Source organism: Lycorma delicatula, chromosome 10 (genome assembly GCF_047948215.1).
Source record: "Lycorma delicatula isolate Av1 chromosome 10, ASM4794821v1, whole genome shotgun sequence".
Lineage (NCBI taxonomy): Eukaryota > Metazoa > Arthropoda > Insecta > Hemiptera > Fulgoridae > Lycorma > Lycorma delicatula.
The window spans coordinates 73,190,536-73,215,060 of record NC_134464.1 but is presented as its reverse complement, the minus strand read 5'-3'; the positions used below and the strand labels follow the sequence as shown (position 1 = coordinate 73,215,060).

The 24,525-nt window shown below is 32.2% G+C and overlaps 1 protein-coding gene across 1 annotated transcript in view; it reads left to right on the top strand.

The window, feature by feature from the left end:
• Positions 1-1,246: 1,246 nt before the first annotated feature.
• Positions 1,247-24,525, top strand: part of LOC142330885 (armadillo repeat-containing protein gudu-like) — a 46,008-nt gene continuing 22,729 nt past the window's right edge. The window contains exons 1-3 of the mRNA XM_075376352.1: positions 1,247-1,325; positions 3,836-4,270; positions 19,418-19,593. Of these exons, the coding sequence (XP_075232467.1) occupies positions 1,247-1,325; positions 3,836-4,270; positions 19,418-19,593 (690 nt within the window). The remainder of the gene's footprint in view (positions 1,326-3,835; positions 4,271-19,417; positions 19,594-24,525) is intronic.

The following is a 24,525-nucleotide window of genomic DNA, read 5'->3' as shown; positions in this document are numbered from 1 at the left end:
TAATTTATTATCCTGTCCTCCAATGCATTTTAGAAGACCGCATCTTAAAAACTTCAAACTTTTTAATAAATTCCTCAGTGAGTGTCCGGAATTCCAACTCATACAATGGGCAGAGAACACGTACTATCTGAGCATTCTTGTACGAAGACTCAGTGAAAGAACTTTTATATTTTAAAATAAAATAGAAAAGTCTACTGACATGAGAATGTTCTTAAGTTGGAGGAAGGCTGGCCTTCTCAATTCTGCATTTTATTTTTAGACTTCATCGTTCATCAATAACACTCCCTAAGTAGACACATGTACACCTTTCTAGCATCATTATCGTTGCTTATAAAATAATTCCACTCACCCGAGCCTTACTGACAACTATGTAATTAATCTTTTTGGTGTTCAGACTTAGATCATACTTCTCACATGTCATAAAAACTCGATCTAAGAGGATTTTAATATTCTTTTTAGTCTTCGCGAATAATACTGTATTATCAGCATATCAAAAGTTGTTGCCTATAATCTGTCAGTCTTCTTTGAATATATTTTCAGAATAGATATTAAAATTTAACCGGGACAGAATACATACCTGCCTTATCCCTTTTCTTAAATTTATTTTGTCTTATGAATATAATTTTACTGCTAAATTAGAATAATAGTTAATCGCCAGAATTAGATTATTCATTGTTATGTTAAACTTTTTACTGGTAATAATTGTCCTACTTATGTAAGTAAGTACTCTAGTTGACATACAACATGGTGTGTCAATCTTTAAAAATACTTAAGAAAATATTCTTATAAACAAAGGATAAAAACATATGATATCTAATGGCGGGATTTTCTTGATCTGTAATTATTATACGACCATCTAAAATACTAAATAATATTTTTTTCTTTTTTTAATTATATTTTTCCAATCGGCAGTTTTCTCTCAGAATAAAAAAAAATTAATTCGTTTTAAACATTTTATCTTATAAAAATAATTTTTTTCTTCTTTATTAAATTTATTAACCGAAATTTATTTATTCTTTTCATATGTTACTTATATATACAGTATAGTTTGTTACTTACCGTTCTATATTAACAATCGCGGGTTTTATTAATAATTTTAATTTTGTGATACATTTACATTGTTTATTTTTAATCAAGTATTAAGTGAATTTTATTTACTAAGCGTTAATTGAAAGTTTTATTTTTCAATATTATCCTAGTGAAATAAATAATTAATATACTTGTGTATATTATTTTACTGTAAAAAATGTCTATCGATCCTTTACATATGAAATACCCAAAGGGCAGAGCTCATGTTGGAAAAACATATCGTCTCATTTCATCAGGTATTTAGTTATCAGATGTTTTCAACCCTGTTTTTTCCTTACTGAAAAATCATTTTATTGTTCTTTTCATTAAATAGAAAGCCATTAGGTTGCTTTCTGTTTGTTAATATAATGAACATCTAAGAAAATAGGAACAGCATTTTGAGAGTAAATGAGGTCTCTAAAACACTGAATTTTTTTGTATTTTACTGAAAAAGTCTGTCTAAATAAGTCTAAATATCAAGTACATTTTGAAATTTTCTTTTAGGTTTCTAATTTTTGAGTGATTTTTTTTTCATGTCCTATTGACCTGACTCTCAAATAAAAAATTGTATAAAAATATATATACGGGTAAAAGGTAAGCGAGAAACCAATTTGGCACTTTTTTTCTTCCTTTTAACGGTAGTGATATGTTATTTTTTGAAAGGCTACATCATTTTTTAAATTTATATTATAAGCCAATGGAATCTGACATGCTATAAGAATTTCCAAGCTATATTCATAGAGAATAAAAATATAACACAAAATGTGGTGTTTCAGTGGTAATAATGATGACTGAAATAATGGTTCTTTTTTGGAATCCGACAGCCCATTTTTCAATTTTTTTTAAGTACGGTTACGTAATTTTCATTTTTTTAGATTAATAAAAATTTTACAATTTACAGAGAAATTATAAATATAATCTCACCAAACTGAACGTATACTCCCTAGTCAAGTTTAACGAGACAAATCGTTGTTCAAAGACTGAAAAAAAAGTTGTATTTTGTATTGCCTAAATGAAAGTTTTATTTTTTCAATAAAAATATTTTCTGTGAATGTATAATTTTACCTCTATTTTACCATCATATTTTTAATTAAGTATTTTAAAAAAAGCTATTTTACAGTATTAAGTTAATTTTTTTTTTGTAATTATTTAGTTGAGGTGCCTCACCCCGAATCACAAAAAAAAAACATATCAGATTCATTCAAAATTAATATTTATTCATTAATGATATATTTTGGTTGTCGGAAAATAGAAAATTAGTAAAAATTTACATAGTGATACAAATAACAATGAAAATAAATATATATATCGTAGTGAAACATTATATTTAAAGATATAAACATGAAAATAAATTAGAAATTGTTAATATGAATCAGATTGCGATGATACTTTTGCAGAATCATCACACACGCGACTTGCCGAATCAATGTGTATCTCACTTATAATTCGCCATAAATGCTGAAATCGTCTTTTATAACCACAATGCTACCTTTTAAATAAAAATTCGGCCATGGTCCGTGGAAATTGTGTTTGGAATTTCCATAACGCGGCACATTGCTTCCTACTTCCTTCCATTGACGTTCGATTGTCTGCGTCTGTGCCCCAGTGTCCGGATCTATAAAATTGTATGTATGATTCATAGTTAAGTGTTTGAAGCCTCCTGTTTGTATACAATCATAAGATTTCCAACAGTCACTAATAATTGTAGTACCTGGGTGCACACAGTCCTTTATATACGGAGCAAAATTTCCTTATCACGTGATGGTATTGGAACCGTGAAAACTTCTTTAGTGTCTCGTTGTATTCCACCAAATATCCAATTTCCATTTATAATTCTGCCGCGTTTATATTTTCATTTACCGATTTTGGCTTCATCGATTTCTACAACTTTGCCTACTCCTACAACTTTTTTCGAATTAGTATACAAATATTTAAAACAAATTTCCTGAAAATAATTGCTCCAATCTACCACAATAATAGACGATAAATTTAGCTCACTACATAACATATATTGCCGAAGTGGCTTTATTACACACCATATTATGGAGAAACGTTAAATTAACAGGTGATTCTAACCTAGCTGTGGCTAACCATGTATCGGCGTATTGCGAAATGGCTACGTTACTCTGTTTACTTTTAAAATTTCATTGTTTGTTAAGTACAAGAAGGCGTTTTCTACAACGGAAAATGTGTCGTTCTTCATTCAGCTTAATTTCGTTATTACACGATGGACATCGCCTTTGTCCATCCATCCATTGCATTTGTAAAATGCCATGATTATAAAAAAATTCTCACTTTATCAACCGACTGAGAGAATTCAATAAGTGTAAATTCAAATTTTTACTTTCTTTTCATTCATTGTAGTTCACTGTATTTACTTACTGAACACTGTAAATTCTATAAAGAAAACTCAAAAAATTCTATAAAGAATCTGCATTATAGAGTGTATCAATATTCAAATATCTACTTTTACGACACTCATTTCCATCAAAAAATACATTTCAAAAGATTTTACAACGATTTGATGTCTTTTTTGTGATTTCGTGGTGAGGCACCTCAAATAAATAATTACCTTTTTTTTTAAAAAAATTGGCTCTGTGATTTCGAAAAAGTGGCAAAATTATGACGTAAATGTTCCCAGAAATTTGAAATTTATTATCACATTTATTCATGAAATTTCAAAATGAAGCTATAAATAACTAAGCATGATTAACGATAACAGAATAAATAAGTTTTTATGCTACTTTTAATTTATTATTTTTTTTAGCTGGAATCATATTGCATATGGATCCAGACACATTACAATCTTTAAAAAATGTGGATTCCGTAGAAGCGGAGATACCGAAACAAGAGGAACAAACACAAACAGCTATTGCAGCAGATATGTTATCAGAGGATAACAGTAAAGAAGTGCTTGAGAAATCATCTTCAGAAATTCAAAAGGCATCTGATATAACACGTACTGTTTATGTTGAAGTTGTTGAAGCCAATTTTTGTCAAGAATGTGATTCGGATGAAGACGATATTGTTAAATTACAACCTAGTGATCCGAATGAAGATATTCCGTCTGAATATTGGCAAGTACAAAAATTTGTTAAATTTATTAAAACTGCTGATCAAATGGCCACTGCTCTTTGTCTAGCGTACGTAGATGATTACAACATGAATGATGTATGGGTACAAATGGGGATTCGTGATATCGGTAAGTAAAATATATATTCATTAATAATACATACACTATCGTATGGTAGTATATGGAATAGGATTTTTAATGTATTCGTTATGCTTAGAAAAACCTTTAATACATCTCCTGGATGAATACATCCATTGAAAGAAACTTTATATTCGAATTTGTTGGGGATAAAATTTTTAAAAAAGATACGCTAAAAGTTTTTTATACTCACAGCTTCAACTTAAAAGGCCAATCACTTAGTTTAGTCCACAAATAATAATTTATTGGCAGAAACTTATACGATTATTTACAGAAGATGCTGAAAATGATTTCCATTCACTTCTATGCACGTTTGAACATTTTGAATATGACCCCGGGTACTCATGTTAGCTGTACGCTGTTCATTTCCTGAATTGCTTCGATAATTTTTGACCTCAATTCCTGCAGTCTGTGCGGAATGCTCCTATAAACAATTCATTTTAAGTAAACCCACAGAAAGAAGTCTGGCTGGATTAGTCAGATTAGGGGATCTTGGAGGGGGGCACAATCCTTCACAAATGATTCTTCTACCGAAAAAAATCCTGTAGCATCTCCACAGTAGAGCGAGCTGAATGGTAAATGGCGCTATCCTCTGTTGCAACTAGCAGTCGCGCTCATTTCTTGCAGTAAGGCTATGAACTGTTGGATAATTTCTTGGTAGGCACCCAAAGTTTTTTATAAAACGAGGGTCCTATTATTCGTCGTCTTGAAATTGCAAACTACGCCAATTTTTTGTGGGTTAGGGAAGATTCGAAGAAAATGTGCGGGTTTTCAGTACCCAATTACGGCAACTGAAGAAGTGGAAGATGGGTGAGTGGTGTTAGCGTTAGGGCAGGGAGGACAGCCCCGTTCAGGAGGGGTGGAATGCTCCAGCGTCCCACCTTCAATGATTGAACGGGGACTCCTGGGGTCCTTAGGTGGGGAAAAGAAAGACAGAGACCCGGTCTGGGGCCCTGGTAGGGGACCACGGATTAGAGGCAGGCGCTTACTAAAAGACCGAGACCCAGCCACTAGGAGGTGCTGTCAGGAACGGCATAGCCGGGTCTGGCATAGCCTACCAGGGGAGTAGAGGCAACTGGCACCCTCAAGGCCGTGTTATACGGGATCGTGGATTGGGCCTTGAGAGGAAAGGAAAAAACGTCCGGCAACTGTTGACCACCACCATGGTGTAACTACGCTTCATCTGTAAAAAAACATTTGATCTAAAATTCCAGTATTGCCTCTAATGAAGTTCTTGAACCATTGACAGTAGTGAACACTTTTAGCATAATCAGTATTAGTAGCCCATGGAAAATCTTCGTTCAATACATGTAACATTTCAGCTTCTCTTCACTGTATAGAGGACTGAACCTAGTGAATTTTTTCTTTTCCCGGCTTAATCTCCGCAAAAATCTAAAGAGATCTTTGCCCTTTAATGCTGTGTACGTCCTGCGACGTTAAAAATGTCCTGTGTCAGGCACGTTTCTACTGTAGCAACAAACCTGTTTCACGAAATTTTTTAACTAACTTATGAATAATTTTTTATTGGTGCATCGTTTTCAAATTTCTTAACTTTCGCCTACACACAAGTGAGATTTTGTCTCTAAATAAGCTTCCGGCATGGTTACACTTTCTTTAACAATTAACCGCATTTTAATAAACAACACACAATTACGCAACCCTGACAGAGACTGAAATGTGCAGGCAATAAACAGCTTTCCCCATTCCACCACTATTCTTACCGTGATCTTCCATATCATTGTACCTATCCCGCACAAATAGGATGCATTTTAACAAAAATATGTATTTAATATAAAGTACCGAGTGATTGGACCTCTTTTTTGGTTGAAGACTGTAATTTTTTTTTTTTTTTTGTCTTCAGTCATTTGACTGGTTTGATGCAGCTCTCCAAGATTCCCTATCTAGTGCTAGTCGTTTCATTTCAGTATACCCTCTACATCCTACATCCCTAACAATTTGTTTTACATATTCCAAACGTGACCTGCCTACACAATTTTTTCCTTCCGATATTAAAGCGACTATTCCAGGATGCCTTAGTATGTGGCCTATAAGTCTGTCTCTTTTTTAACTATATTTTTCCAAATGCTTCTTTCTTCATCTATTTGCCGCAATACCTCTTCATTTGTCACTTTATCCACCCATCTTGATTTTTAACATACTCCTATAGCACCACATTTCAAAAGCTTCTAAACTTTTCTTCTCAGATACTCCGATTGTCCAAGTTCACTTCCATATAAAGCGACACTTCAAACATACACTTTCAAAAATGACATTTAAATTAATTTTTGATGTAAACAAATTATATTTCTTACTGAAGGCTCGTTTAGCTTGTGCTATTCGGCATTTTATATCGCTCCTGCTTCGTCCATCTTTAGTAATTCTACTTCCCAAATAACAAAATTCTTCTACCTCCATAATTTTTTCTCCTCCTATTTTCACATTCAGTGGTCCATCTTTGTTATTTTTACTACATTTCATTACTTTTGTTTTGTTCTTGTTTATTTTCATGCGATAGTTCTTGCGTAGGACTTCATCTATGCCGTTCATTGTTTCTTCTAAATCCTTTTTACTCTCGGCTAGAATTACTATATCAGCAAATCGTAGCATCTTTATCTTTTCACCTTGTACTGTTACTCCGAATCTAAATTGTTCTTTAACATCATTAACTGCTAGTTCCATGTAAAGATTAAAAAGTAGCAGAGATAGGGAACATCCATGTCAGACTCCCTTTCTTATTACGGCTTCTTTCTTATGTTCTTCAATTGTTACTGTTGCTGTTTGGTTCCTGTACATGTTAGCAATTGTTCTTCTATCTCTGTATTTGAACCCTAATTTTTTTGAAATGCTGAACATTTTATTCCAGTCTATGTTGTCGAATGCCTTTTCTATGTCTATAAACGCCAAGTATGTTGGTTTGTTTTTCTTTAATCTTCCTTCTACTATTAATCTGAGGCCTAAAATTGCTTCCCTTGTCCCTATACTTTTCCTGAAACCAAATTGGTCTTCTCCTAACACTTCTTCCACTCTCCTCTCAATTCTTCTGTATAAAATTCTAGTTAAGATTTTTGATGCATGACTAGTTAAACTAATTGTTCTGTATTCTTCACATTTATCTGCCCCTGCTTTCTTTGGTATCATGACTATAACACTTTTTTTGAAGTCTGACGGAAATTCCCCATTTTCATAAATATTACACACCAGTTTGTATAATCTATCAATCGCTTCCTCACCTGCACTGCGCAGTAATTCTACAGGTATTCCGTCTATTCCAGGAGCCTTTCTGCCATTTAAATCTTTTAATGCTCTCTTAAATTCAGATCTCAGTATTGTTTCTCCCATTTCATCCTCCTCAACTTCCTCTTCTTCATCTATAACACCATTTTTAGATTGTATTATAAAAAAAATAAAAATAAAAATAAAAAATAAAAAGAATTGTTCGAATATAACCCATTATGACAGATAATAGCGGACTATAAAAAATACAAAGGCAAAAATTTTTGTATTTTAAAATATAGTATTATTTAAATTATGAAGAATGTTTAATAATATATTTTTCATTTAATAGGTTTTAAAGCGGTTCAAAAATTTTTAAAGTATCTTTATTAATTTTAGAAACTTTTCCATTAATTGGAGTTAGGTTGGTACACAATCCCATTATTTGGAAGTCATTAATAATCATTGTTGTGAAAAAAAAACGTCATAAATGACAAAAATTGCCCAAAATTACGAAATTATTTTATCATTTTGCTAATTATTTAACAAATTTATTTAGTTTGGATTACTAAACTAATTAATAATATAAAAGAATATCAAAGTTTTTAATAATTAGTTTTTAATAATTAATTAACAGTTATAACGTACCGTTAATGAGAGATACCGTTAATAACATATCCGTTATATTTTGTATAAAATATTCCTTCGAGAGACTTATTTCGTTCTTCAGTAAATAAGTCGTACCGAAAATATTACAATATAATTATTGGAATGAAAATGTAAACTCCAATCAATTGGAAATTTCCTTATGGTTTTCAAATTGTTTTGCATATCAAAGTATTTGCTTTCTTATTTTTTTTTATTGTAAATATTTTTTTCGCTTTTTAAATTATACATATTTTTGTGACTAAGTGACTTCATTCCTATCAACTAAACTATTAATTCTTAGCTTTGTGATTGCAATCAATTTCATTAAAATTAAACAAATACTTATCACAAAGACGTTATTGACTTGAATTTTTAATCTGTTTTCTTAATTTATAAGTACATCAAGAGTGCTAAGTAAATTGAATTGTAGGATAAAGTTGTTGCGTTCAAAACTTGTTTTTTTTTTTTTTGTATAAGGATAGTAAATTTTAGGTTTTTCTGAATGCACAGTATAATTGAAGTTACATATAGGAAGAGTTTTTGTGTGAAATATTTGGGGTTAGAGAAAGGCGCGGAGATCGCGGTTCCGCGAATCGTTAATTTGATAGTTGATGGTTGTACGTTATGGTAGGTGGTTGTGGATGGAAGAAGTCATACGAAGGCAATACTAGGTCGTATAAAATACACTGTTGAAAATGTCTGCCAAAGCAATTTGCATCGGTGGCATCCTGACATAGGCCAAACCGATGACTTTGTTGTGTAATCAAGTTTAGAGGGTCTAAAAGTCGACCTAAGATAGTACAGCCTATCACTTTTAGGAACGAAGGCGGTGGTACGGTGACCGGGATCGTCACAAGGTGGGGTTCTTCCAGTAGGGGGGTTAGGATGGATGTATGACGTTAAAGGCCGAACTCCCAAGTTAATCACGATGAAGTTATATTTTCATGACGGTATCAAATGAAAATAATCTTATCCATAGATGTAAGAAAAGTTCCGTTTACTAGTGAACAAATTGTTTTTTTTTTTCTTTTGGCGGAAAAAATTTTCTTGCGTCAATTCAGCATGAACAAGAATACGTTTGTTGATTATAGTTGTACACGCGCGAAGTGTTGAGTTAACAACACCCCAAAAGAGGGAGAATACAATAAGCTACATAATGTAATATTTAAAGTTAACGAAAGTATTTACCAAAATGATGAACAATACTACAAAGGTCAAGCCACAACAATGAATTTTTGGACATTTAGGAAAGAAAATATCTCACATTCACCTTGGTTCAAGTTCCCGGTCATTCAGGAGTACTTTTGAAAATCGTTAAAGTTGTTCCGGGTTCTGCGATTGTGTCGGATTGCTGGAAAGCTTATCCTATTTAAGAGCTTGAAACGGTGTTGGATACTCGTATGTTACTATCAATTATACTTTCCATCAATCTCAAATTCCATGAAATTTGAGATTGGTACGAACATCCAAAGAATCGAACGAGTAATGGGGGTTTCCTTCAGAAGCATAATAAGAAAAACCGGGATTAGACACAATATTGAGTTATAGTTCAACAAATTCATGTAATATCAACGTCAACTCAAGGGTAAGCTTTCTCATGTAATCCTGCGTTAAATTTCGGAGTCCAAGTCAGGGGCATTAAATAAAGTAAAACGTTTCTCTTAACAATTTATCTTAATTCACTTTCAGTTTTTCCGTGTTTCGCCATTTTGTTTCTTCAATAAGAATCTGTCTTTTAGGAACGAATTGAGATATAGATGAATTTCAGTATATATTTACACACCACCGGGTTGGTCTAGTGGTGAACGCGTCTTCTAAAATCAGTTGATTTGGAAGTCGAAAGTTCCAGCGTTCAAGTCCTAGTAAAGTCAGTTATTTTTACCCGGATTTGAAAACTAGATCGTGAATACCGGTGTTCTTTTAGTGGCTGGGTTTCAATTAACCACACATCTCAGGAATGGTCGACTGTACAAGACTACACTTCATTTACATATCATCCTCTCTGAGGTATTATCTGAACGGTAATTACCGGAGGCCAAACAGGACAAAAAAGAAAACTGTATACTTACACAACACCATCTTCTGCAGAATTGTTGATTTGAAAATTTTATTTCCATATATTTTAATGACGTATTTTAACGTTTTTTCTAATTACGAATTTATTGATTTTTTTCGAATTAACGTTTAACGAATTTTTCTTACGTTTCTTTGTTTTATTCAACTTATCTTACAGAACTTTGTTCATAAATAAATTTTTTACATGTTTATTTTTAAATTTTTATGTGTTTATTAACTATTTAATAGCTATTGTGCGGCAAACAGACAACCAGGTTTTTTACCCAAATTTATGGGTTTTCAACCCAGATTTCTCAAAAACTACTGCGATACGGTACTAGGATCTATTTTATTCAATTTTCAGGTGAAAACCCATCCAATTCTGTCTCTAAATTACGTCCTAATAATTTCATTACGACTTTATTTTACTGGGATAGCTGTAATCCGAGTGAAATTTTACACTAACCGTAACTTACAGACGAAGTATTTTACATATAAAATGCTACAAGAAGTTTTATATTGTAGATTATTCTTCACAGCTAGTCAAAGACTTATTTATTTAGTTTGTTTGGGACCATCCTGATCACAATTCCCAAAGAATTTAACTTTTTTTCCTTATCGTTGTTTCTTGGTTCTCTTAATTTTGGTAGATCTTATTATATTTCAATCTGCATCCTACTTCTGTTACCATTGGACCATGGATTTTCCTTCGTAAGCTTCTTTCGTTCATGAGTAATTTTTCCTAGGATCGATTGTATTATAATAATGTTTCAGTACCATATAACATTGCTACAGTTATATAATGTCTTAATTTCGCGATCTTTGGTGGATTTTTTTCTATAATGATGGACATGGTTTTGGTAATAAATCTAAGCTTCTCATATTTTAATGTTTTATTTTCAACTGACGATTTATCTATTCCTGTTCTGCTTACAATAACTATTTAAAGTAGTTAGTGACATTTATCTTTCAGTGTTTAGTACCTATTGTCTTTTATATGAATGATTTGATATTCGTCGTGATTTTCGTCTTTGTAAAGGATACCCGCAGTTCTGTTTTTGGGCTATTCCTGTTAATTCTTCTATATGTGCTGCTGGGTCTTCCTTCTAATCAGATAAGACCCCGGATGTCATCAAAGGGCTACGCATTTTATTTTGACGTTTCGATTTCTGGATCCAGTTTTCACATCCGTATCTTTCATCTGCTGCAAAGTTTTCATTATTTTGACCAAAACTATTTTTTCTTTTACTTATTAGTTAAATATATAAAATTTATTTCTTAAATATCAAGTGACTATTATTTAACAAAAAAAAGTCAATGTCTAGTTGTAGATGTTATGTAATGTTTTTTAAACAATTTGAGCGTTATTATTTTTTTAAATATAATTTTAATTTTATATCTTTTCATTCTTTTAATCCTTTATTATATTATTATAATATGTACATATATCGTATTCTAGGTACGATATATATATATATATATATATATATATATATATATATATATATATACTACAAATTAGTTAACTGTATTCTACTCTTCAAATTAAATTGTTTTCAAATTCAGAAAAAAGTATATGAATAACTAAAGTAAAAGTGAGAAATTCATTCAGTTTTTTAAGATATAAGAAAAATAATATTTTTTATACTTTACTTTTATTATACTCTTGTGATTTATTCTACTTTTTCAAACATGTAGATTTAAAAAATAAATACGATGAAGAATTGCTTTAAGAGAACTTTTATAAAATTGACTTTTTCAAAATACACCTACGGTAACTTTTTTCATTTTATTGTTAGAGGTGGTAGAACCTTACTTTCTATAAGTAGTAAGCAAAATGTATTAGAAATAAGCTGGAAAAGATTTCAGACCTCACAAGATAATACTGACATCATTATACTTAATATATAACGGAAAAAATTTATTCATATAACCTAGAACAATTTTTTTTCAAAAAAATATGAGATAAGAGTAATACCTCAAAAACTGTCATTTCATATCTAAATGAAGAAAATTCTCAAGGATTAAAATTAACAACAAATCCCGTTGTGAACATGGGTAGTATTATAATTAGTAATAATTCTCGATCAGTTCTTCCGTGATTCTGCAGGATTCAAGTGCGATTTAAAATGCATACTTAAATTTACTTTACGATATTATCTTATTTCCTTTAATTGAAAATAATAAGTTCCGTTGAAACTAATCTTTCTTGTATTTGCAGTGTAACAATTAGTTTAATATTAACTGAACATTTATGAAGTCTGATTAAGATATGGTATTATGAAACCAGACATTCAGTGACATATGGAATAAGGTAGTAAAACGCAACCAAAATAATGACTTAACATAAGATTATACCATAATAATAGTAACAAATATTTACCCAGATTACTAAAATGTTTTCATTCATTTAGATTACTAATAGCTACAGAGGCGTGCCGTAGGCTCGCCCTCCGCAGCTAGGCTCTCCGATCGGGTTGCCTGGTGGGCGGCGTCTCTGAATGGGAATATTAGGTATCCAAAATTGATTACCGATTGTGTAAATATATATTTTTTTGAATGATGAAAATTGATATAACGAAAGTTTAATTAGAAATTTAACTCTAGAAATTGGTACTAACGAATCGAGATTTTACGCTAGTGATTGGTACACTCCGGTGCCTATTTTTTGGTTACAGTTCATTATTTTATGAAGAAAATAATCGCATAAATAAATAAAAATATTAATCTATATATATATATATATATATATATATATGTATGTATGTATGCGATATATCGATATAAAATAATGAAAAAGTATACATCTGATCACAACGAGACATGTATTAACGAATCGGGTATTTCCGCTTGTGACCGGTATATATCGGTGCTGCGTTAAGGGGGACCGACACACACACAGATCTTCGTACAAATGACCTTTAGTTGGACTGGATTAGAATACATATATAATACTGCAGTGAAATAGGTACACACAAGTTGATAGGATAAAGTATGTTACAGTTTCAATAATTTTAGATATACCTTTTGATAGCCGTCTTACGTGGGTCAAAAACATCAAATAATTAAAAACAAAATGATCCAATCTTCTATATAAGCTGCCAGTCCTTAGAAACACTAATTATGGTAGAACAGCTCCCCAATTAGTGTGTGAAGTAATAAAAACGCAACACACATGTATTGCGTATTTATTACTTCTTAGTTTGTTCCCGTTTTAATTACGGTTGTATCGTCTACTTTTCAGCGCGCCATACCCCGCTTAAGATGCTGGATGCTGTACATCATATTTTCCTTGTCTTGCTACAGGTGTCTTCAGATCAAGTCGTTTTTGAAGCATACTTTTTGACTGCGATGAGCCATTCATTACTTTGGATTATACCAGTTTTTAGCATCTTACTCTACCAGGCTTAAAGGACAACCGAAGCTCCCGGTTTTTAACGCAGTCCTTGCGATCCTAACGTGCTGTATGACGAGGAATATCCACGTTATAGAGCACCTGTTGGAGTTTGCACCCAGCGTTTACTGCATCTTTTAAATTTAGACACACCTTCTAATTTTCTGTCTTATCCCTGTTCGTATTCTCCAAGAACTAACCCCAGAAATGTTAATACTGATCTTAGAATATATAATAAAAAATCAACTACTTTTGTCTTTCAGCAATTGTTTTACAAATTTCTCTTCAAAACAAACCCAGGAGCAGTAGTGTACAAAAATAGATCAAAATGGAATTATACCATAGGTTGCGTATTTATTGTTAATGGAAGAACTTATATGTTTTGTCTACCTAATATTATACAAGTGTCTTTACCGCTGAACTGCCAGCTATCAATAAGGCTTTGAATATCATTAACACTAAATACCGCGATAACCTTATTTGTAGCGACTTGTGTTGTAGATTTCAAGCTTTAGAAGATTTTTATTCTAGATATCCTATCATCACCGAAATCTACAATGCAATCGCCGCGTTGAAACATTACAGCACACAAGTTAGTTTTTACTGTATCCCTAACCACGTGGGAATTACAGGTAATGAACGTGCAAATTCTGCTGCTAAAGACGCTTGTAGCCTTCCGCCTTTTTTTCTGACCACTACCACGTTTACAAAGTTTTGACTTTTTTCTTTTCCTAGAAGGTTTTAATTCTTTTAATCTGTTGTTTTCTTCTTCTTCCGTCCAGCTTGGATTTTTTACGGATTAAAATCCATACCGATTTTAATAAACATTAATTTTTAGGGTAAAACACCATCTTCGAGCAAAGTGACAAGATACTGTGTTGCCATGGGACTCATCATGCAAAACATTTGCCGAGAAGTGGTGCTCTGCCGATTGTGATTAGGATATATCAGAGCTGCTCACGGGCATCTTAAGTAGAAAACGCGCCACTATGCGTATGATACTACTGCCGCTTGACTGGGCCACATTTTTGTGAATTTTATATGTTATGCGGTTTTACGCCTAAAATTTAAATGCCTAGAAACATTCACCGAATCCTGGGCAATGATTAGAAAGTTTTAGTTGGGTTGTTGTTATTTTTACAACGAATTAATATTATACATAGAATTTCATATTGTTTTTGTTATGTGAAACAATCATTTTTGATTCTATTTTTGTTTTACTCGTGGATATATTTTGAACTAGTATTGAACAGTTTTTAATGTAGTTATAATTATGATTTTTATTTTAGTTCTTTAATAACTCTTTTTTCCGAGAAGGGGCCTTTACATTCATCTCGGATCTCGTTATATTTTATTGTTATTAGTTAAATTTTAAAATTGTTATGTTTGCGTTGCATAGTTTAAGTTTTTTATTTTTTTTTTATGTGTTAAGTCCGGGCAATGTTAAGCGAAACCATTTTTTACCCAAAATAAAAAAATTTCAATAATTTTTAATTTGTGGTTGTGATAGATGAAAAGCAACTGTTTATAAATTTTTAATTACAAAAATAATCAATTCAAAAACCGATTGCAAATATAGAATCGCTGTAATCTTACGAAGACTGAATTCTTGTCAAACAGGTTAAGTGCTAAAAATATTGGTTGGTTGTTAAAACGTTTTGATAATTTGAACGTAAATTCGCATATTCAATAATACTTTATTTTATGAACTTGTTGTTAAATATTTTCCGGACAGTTTGACAGGAAGAGGTATTTTAGAGTTGATGATTAGAGTTAGCAAATGAATTCTTTATTTGAATGCCATATACTACAGCTTATTGTAGCTTATATTCTTTATCCATGATAAGTAATGGTCAAGATGCAATCCTAGATACAGAAGATTATCTATCTGGTGAAAATCAATGTAATAAATTTTTACTGGAGACAGAATTAGAAATAAAGATATCATATTTCAATTTGAATAAAGAATTCGTAAAGAAATTTAAGAGAATTTAACAAAAAAAGTGAAAGAATAGGAAAATATATGACAAATACAAATTTAATAAATATAATTATTAATATATTTTATGATAAAATTAAAATAATTAATTTATATTAATTGTTACAGATTAATTTCCATTTAATTTTATTTATTCTTTATATTAATAGGTGGTTTTGAAGTTTTAATAAATTTACTGGAAACTAACCATTATCTGTCCATAAAAGGTTCATTGAAGTTGCTATGCAGATTAGCCAGACAAAGTGAAATACAAAAAACCCTTACTGAACTTGGTAATGTATACATTTAATATACCATATTTTCAAATTTATTGTAACTTGATATGTTATCGTGAAAAACTGAAATTAGAGAACATCAATATTCTCCGGTGAATGTCGACAGACACCAAATACGTCGGTGAAAGAACGAAATATTTGCTTATTCTGACTTTCGCCGGTATATTTTGACAAGAATAGATAAGCTCTGGTGGTGTCGAAACAAGAAATAAAAGTAAAAAATCTTCCAATACGGAACTATAAAGTAAATAAATTACGAGAAACCCTAGTAAAAAAGGAAGTTTAAATTTAAGCCAAACTTAAGCTACGGTCACTTATAAAAGTTATGTTATTCTTTAACATTGGAGACGATTAATCCATCTGACCACTTATTTGTATCGTTGTCGTTCAATCATGCAGTTAACATATTCTGTATATCCTGATTAGGTTTTTGACTTAATAGAATGTTGTAAATTAAAATCTAATAATGTGTTAAACAAAGATGGTATACCAATATATAATACGAAAGGTAAAGTCGATAGATGGGTGGAATATATTGAAGAGTTATACGGAGGAAATGAATTAGAAAATGGTGTTATAGAGGAAGAAGAGGAAGTTGAGGAGGATGAAATGGGAGAAACAATACTGAGATCTGAATTTAAGAAAGCATTAAAAGATTTAAATGGCAGAAAGGCTCCAGTAATAGACGGAAAACCTGTAGAATTACTGCGCAGTGCAGGTGAGGAAGCGATTGATAGATTATACAAACTGGTGTGTAATATTTATGAAAAAGGGGAATTTCCGTCAGACTTCAAAAAAAGTGTTATAGTCATGATACCAAAGAAAGCACGGGCAGATAAATGTGAAGAATACAGAACAATTAGTTTAACTAGTCATGCATCAAAAATCTTAATTAGAATTCTATACAGAAGAATTGAGAGGAGAGTGGAGGAAGTGTTAGGAGAAGACCAATTTGGTTTCAGGAAAAGTATAGGGACAAGGGAAGCAATTTTAGGCCTCAGATTAATAGTAGAAGGAAGATTAAAGAAAAACAAACCAACATACTTGGCATTTATAGACCTAGAAAAGGCATTCGATAACTTAGACTGGAATAAAATGTTCAGCATTTTAAAAAAATTAGGGTTCAAATACAGAGATAGAAGAACAATTGCTAATATGTACAGGAACCAAACAGCAACAGTAACAATTGAAGAACATAAGAAAGAAGCCGTAATAAGAAAGGGAGTCCGACAAGGATGTTCCCTATCTCCGTTACCTTTTAATCTTTACATGGAACTAGCAGTTAATGATGTTAAAGAACAATTTAGATTTGGAGTAACAGTACAAGGTGAAAAGATAAAGATGCTACGATTTGCTGATGATATAGTAATTCTAGCCGAGAATAAAAAGGTTGTAGAAGAAACAATGAACGGCATAGATGAAGTCCTACGCAAGAACTATCGCATGAAAATAAACAAGAACAAAACAAAAGTAATGAAATGTAGTAGAAATAACAAAGATGGACCACTGAATGTGAAAATAGGAGGAGAAAAGATTATGGAGGTAGAAGAATTTTGTTATTTGGGAAGTAGAATTACTAAAGATGGACGAAGCAGGAGCGATATAAAATGCAGAATAGCACAAGCTAAACGAGCCTTCAGTAAGAAATATAATTTGTTTACATCAAAAATTAATTTAAATGTTTAAAAGTGTATGTTTGGAGTGTCGCTCTATATGGAAGTGAAACTTGGACAATCTGAGTATCTGAGAAGAAAAGATTAGAAGCTTTTTAAATGTGGTGCTATAGGAGAATGTTAAAAATCAGATGGGTGGATAAAGTGACAAATGAAGAGGTATTGCGGCAAATAGATGAAGAAAGAAGCATTTGGAAAAATATAGTTAAAAGAAGAGACAGACTTATAGGCCACATACTAAGGCATCCTGGAATAGTAGCTTTAATATTGGAAGGACAGGTAGAAGGGAAAAATTGTGTAGGCAGGCCACGTTTGGAATATGTAAAACAAATTGTTAGGGATGTAGGATGTAGAAGGTATACTGAAATTAAACGACTAGCACTAGATAGGGAATCCTTGGAGAGCTGCATCAAACCAGTCAAATGACTGAAGACAAAAAAAAAAAAGAATGTTGAAAATGTAATTAAATCTTTTTATAAATGCGGTGAACTTGATTAATCGCCTTCAGTTTTGGAGAATAACATATATAATTTGTTTATTTATCGTTACTTAGACGAGATTAGCGAGTGAAGCGAGCGTAGGTTATGTTTGGCTTAAACTTCCTTTTTTTACCTCTATTTTTCCTTAGATATTTGGTTTTGGGTGATTTTTTTTCTTTATTTCTAGTTATTGTTTCGACCCCCCATATAGCTTATCTATGATTTTCAAATATACCGGCGAAGTTCCGAATGGATAATAATAATAATATAGCAAATATTTCGGTCTTTCACCGACGTATTTGGTAAGGTTGACATTCACCGGAGAATATTGGTTGGAATTCTCTTAATTTCGGTCTTTCAAGGTAACATATATACATAAACTACACAAGTAGTATTTTTTTTTTTTTTAATTCACCCTAGAAACTAAGGTGTGTTTATCAATTTTTATGAAATGTTTTCTATGTAAAAATATTTTACTGGTATTTATTTGCATATAATGCATTTTTTTTTTTAATAACTTAATTGTAGAACAGAAATCAAAACATAAACAAATCCCTGATGGTGGTTAACAAAAAATAATGGATGTATAATTAGCTTTCAAATGGGTATTAATATAATTCTTTCCTTTAAGACCATGTGAAAGTAGCTTTAAGATAATTTATACATGCATTGAGCATTCAATTAAATATTTCTAGGTTCTTAACAATTCTACGTAAAAATGCATCAAATTTTAATTATCTTCATAGAAATTTCATATTATTACAAGAAGAGATCATCGGTCTGTACAATAGAAATACTAATAAAGAAGGGAATCAATACAAATTTTCAAAAAAAAATTTGCCTGGTCATTCAATAAATAGTGAACTAAAAGAGACAATAAGCGTCCAAGGAAAACAAAATAAAAACAAAGGTTTCTTGTATGGAAGAGATTTTTAGATTATTTTTCTCATAGCCAATCTTCATGGCTAGAATGGGTAGCGTCCTTCCCTTTCATCTGATGGTTCGGCGTTTTTAGACACACGTTATTTTTTTAGACATTTTTTTAGACACACGTCGTTTTTAGACACTGCGTTTTTATTTATTCACACGCCACAAAACATTCATTCATTATCATCTATCGTAGCTGTTACAGGTTGATAGAATAAAATGGAACATAAATGAATTAATTGCTTTGGGTTTTTCTCCTTTAAGTCAGTTGTAGATATTCAATATAACTATTGATTATTCCGAAAGAACAGATTTAGGTTTCTATAAGCGTCAAAAAGAATTTATTTTATACAAGAGATAATGTAAACAGTTAAATTACTTTTATTTGTTAAAATATTATAATTATAACTTAAAAATATTCGGTTATTTGTTTAATTCTGTGAAAAATATCCAATATTTTTTTTTATATTTACAGGTATTATCCCGACAATAGTTAGATTTTTAGAAAGAGGCACCCGAAATATTCAAGCAATGAGTGCTTACATGACTTCAAAATTAACTAGACTGAAAAAAGCTCGACATGCATTTTTCGCTGCTGGAGGTTTGCCACTATTAATATCATTATTAGAAGTTCCAGATAGCATTCTTCAGGTAAAAATTATTAATTTAATTGTATAAATCTTTTTAGCTATGAAATATTTCTATTTAACAATATAAAAAATTTTCTATCATGAAATTTTTTTTCTACTTAAATAACTTTTACATTCGAGATGCTACAGGAACTTCAATCTAAAAATTACCAAAACATTATTATGCATACAAGTTGTTTTTATTATTTACATTAAATTATAAAATATGTATGGAGTTTATAAAAACAATATCGGTGTTGGAAAGTTATCTAATATCTCTTAACGTTGAGTATAAAATGGAGTAACTTTTACATCTTTTCCACAAAAGTGTTCAATGTGAGCACTTTAGTCACGCGGTACACATTCTGTTAAGACGGAAAGTTATTTAGATGAGGTTATTTGAATTATTCCCTGCCAAATTCTCTTTTTTTTTCTTACTCTTAAGCTCAGGTTGGAATTTTCTTTTTTTGTTGTTTTTTATTAAATGAGTAACTTTAAATTTTATTTAAAGGACTTTTAATTTTTAAAAGTCCTTCGGACAGCTGCACTCGGCTCCGTACGGCTCGCACAGCTCATGGCAGCTCTTTCGGCTCTATTCATACTATAAAAGCCGGCTCCGTACTAAAATAGTGCAAATTCCTGTTAACGCCGAAAGGCGCTAGCACCGAAAGGACTTCAGAGGACGGACTGAAAGGGAATCATGCCGGTTAGTACGAAGCTCACACACACGTAGTCTTCCACGATCAGTCCCAGGAATATTTATTATTGGTATAAAGGACCGGAACGGAAATACCAAATCTGTCCATAAATAAAACACACAAAATCTATAACCGCCACTAAATAAATAATGACCCGCCACATAAAAAGGAAAATACAGCAGCAAGGAACATTTTTCCAGGTTCTGACATTAGTAGGGAAATAATAAACTCCCGCTACTCTTGCTTTCCGTGCGGTTCCGAATAGTCAGTCTCTCTCACTCTCTCTCTCTCTCTCTCTGTTTTTCTGTTTATCCTCCGCTAACTACCGTTTAGATAATTCTTCAGAGGATGAATGAGGATGATATGTATGAGTGTAAATGAAGTGTAGTCTTGTACATTCTCAGTTCGACCATTCCTGAGATGTGTGGTTAATTGAAACCCATCCACCAAAGAACACCGGTATCCAAGATCTAGTATTCAAATCCGTGTAAAAATAACTAGCTTTACTAGGACTTGAACGCTATAACTCTCGACTTTCCAAATCAGCTGATTTGGACGCGTTAACCACTAGACCAACCCGATGGGTTCGAATAGTCAGTCTAATTCCATCCTTCTTTGGTGGTTGGGTTTCCATTAACCGCACATCTCAGGAACGGTCGACCTGAGACTGTACAAGAAGACTTCACGTCATTTACATTCATACGTATCATCCTCATTCATTCTTTGAAGTAATACCTTCCGGTGGTTCCGAAGGCTAAACAGAAAAAGAAAGTTCCATCCTTCAAAGACTCAACATGTGTTTGTTACCAATGTATGATTAATTAACATAAAGTTTTATATATATGAATTAAAAGTTCAAGGATTACAAAGAAAATAATTTGGGATATAACCAAAACAAAGACTTTTATTTATTTCAATGAACTACGGAATAAAAATAATACATAGAATAATTTAAACACAACCGAGGTATTAAACCAAGGCGGTAAATTATTCGACACTCGACACTTTCAGCCGATAGGCGAGTTCATTCCATACTTTAATCAATAAGACTGGAGTAATGGAAGTAATCCTTCAACCTTGTGCCTCAAATTGGGTAGATAAGTAGTGGAGTGTAAAAGCAGAAAATCCTTTATAAAACCCCAAAAGAAAAAATCACACGGAGTCAGATCGGATCATTAGAGGCAATTACAAACTAGTTAGTCATCGGATTCATTCCAACCAACCCAGCGGGCGACAGAAACGTCATTCAATCAATCTCATACACAGTTATGCCAGTGAGGAAGTGCCCCACCATATTGGAACATAACATTTTCTTATCCATTTTTCAATTGAATAAGGCAATTACATAGTATATCCGAATTTTTTTTTTTTTTGTCTTCAGTCATTTGACTGGTTTGATGCAGCTCTCCAAGATTCCCTATCTAGTGCTAGTCGTTTCATTTCAGTATACCCTCTACATCCTACATCCCCAACAATTTGTTTTACATACTCCAAACGTGGCCTGCCTACACAATTTTTCCCTTCTACCTGTCCTTCCAATATTAAAGCGACTATTCCAGGATGCCTTAGTATGTGGCCTATAAGTCTGTCTCTTCTTTTAACTATATTTTTCCAAATGCTTCTTTCTTCATCTATTTGCCGCAATACCTCTTCATTTGTCACTTTATCCACCCATCTGATTTTTAACATTCTCCTGTAGCACCACATTTCAAAAGCTTCTAATCTTTTCTTCTCAGATACTCCGATTGTCCAAGTTTCACTTCCATATAAAGCGACACTCCAAACATACACTTTCAAAAATCTTTTCCTGATATTTAAATTAATTTTTGATCTAAACAAATTATATTTCTTACTGAAGGCTCGTTTAGCTTGTGCTATTCGGCATTTTATATCGCTCCTGCGGTAAAGATTAAAAAGTAGCAGAGATAGGGAACATCCATGTCGGACTCCCTTTCTTATTACGGCTTCTTTCTTATGTTCTTCAATTGTTACTGTTGCTGTTTGGTTCCTGTACATGTTAGCAATTGTTCTTCTATGTCTGTATTTGAACCCTAATTTTTTTAAAATGCTGAACATTTTATTCCAATCTACGTTATCGAAAGCCTTTTCTAGGTCTATAAACGCCAAGTATGTTGGTTTGTTTTTCTTTAATATCCGAATAAGCAAATCCTTTTACTCTTATCTAAAAAAACGACTAGTAAACTTATTTTCGGGTTATTGAAGAGAAAACATTTAATTTTGGGGAGTCCCTATCTGATTGTAAATTTCATGCTGATTTTCTAACCCCCAGATATGGATTTTATATGTGTTAATTTTCCACTAAGATGAAATGGTGACTCGTCGTTAAATACAATCCGATCAAAAAAATCGTCATGCTGTAATATTTCGAATGCGAAGTTGGCACACACAACATAAGGTGAATAGGCTTTAAGCCTGAAATACTGTGGGTATGTGGACACATAAAGAGCTTGTTGCAAACCACAATAAGTTTGAAGGGTAAGAGATTGACGTAGAAGAAAGAAGAAAGAACATTAGTGGTGGTGCGGAAAGTACTATACTAAGTACGAACATTGATCTGACCTACTACTTACGAAATCAAATCGCAATGTTTCCTTCCTGAATAATTCATCATCGCTTTTATCATTACCGCCAATCTTTAAATCACAATAACCTAAATAATTATCATCGCTATTGCTATTTACGTTAATAACGATATTTTCAATGGCATTATTAATTAAAGATTCCAGAGAAATTGGTTTTATTTGCATTCATTATTGGTTTTATTGGTTTGCTTGGCATTTCTTCCGCCACCACCCCACTCGGTCGCCCTAATGTATAAGACCGAATATCTGTGCCACAAACTGCTACTGAGCCACGAAACAGTGATTAGCTCCTAGAGCTAACCTAAAAAAGTGAGCGGAATAAACGTGGTACCATACACCATTCGCTTTTTTAATAGTTTTAGTTTTTTTAATATTACGGATATTTTAGAATGGTAATAGCTTTTATTAGGATTTGTTTTTTCTTCGTTTAAAATTTTTTGAACACTACTAAGTGAAATTTCCGTAGCTTGGACGACTCGTTTTTGAACTTGTTTAAGAAGGATCGGTCCACCTTGTGCTGCTTCCTTCGTCATAAAGTCAAAAACATTAAACTGTACTTTTCTCGTCTCTCTCTTTATCTGTTTAGCCTCCAGAACCACCGAAGATGTTACTTAAGAGGATGAATCTGGATGATGTGAATGAATGTAAATTAAGTGTTGTAATCTTGTACACTTTCAGGTCGACCGTTTCTAAGATGAGATGTGTGGTTAATTGATACCCAATCATCAAAGAACACCTGTATCCACGATCTAGTATTCAAATCCGTATAAAAGTAACTGTCTTTACTAGGACTTGAACGCTTGAACTCTCGACTACCAAATCAGCTGATTCGGGAAGATTATTCTAGGAAGTTATTATTCGGGAAGTTCACCACTAGACCAAACCAGCGGGTAACTTCTCTCGTCTGGCTATGAGTAGGTTTTCTCAGTGCAATTTTTTTCTTGTACATCCTACCTTCCATGATAAGAAAGTGAAATTATAATACTATTCTACGTTAAACTTATTGTAATAAACAAAATAAACAGATTCCGTTAACAACAGAAAATCAAAAAATTAAAATATCGTGCGAAATTTTTGTATACAAAACCCAGCATTTTATTACGATGTTTTTACAAAAGTAATAGAATACACGCATCACAGACACGCACTCGTATAGACTCAGTACCATACACACTACGACACCTAAGACGCAACTGAATTAATTCATATCTCCCCACCGCCGAAAATATGTTGTCTCTATGGAAACGCTTCAAGGACAAACTTATTGTGGTTCACAACTTGCTCTAAGCGTTTTAATACATTTCACACTGTCATTATCATAATCGCAGTTTCCAGCTGGCCTTTCTAACAGTTTTTTAGAACAACGCAGGTAAAACTGCTGACCGTGTCAGCCGTTTTACCTGCTTTGTCCTAACATTTTCTTCAGACACTCTTGGTCGTCCCATATTCTCCCCTTTACACAGATATCCATTTGTTTAAAACCAAATATCTCATCGATGAATGTTATTTTTCACTTCGGAGATCGCTTTCTACGGAACAAACGTTGAACCGCAACTACAGAATTACATTTAGTAAATTACAAAGCACAAAAAGTTTTATTTCTAGGAGTTGTCAGGAGTTTCCATTTTTGTTAATGGTGGTTGATGACTTATA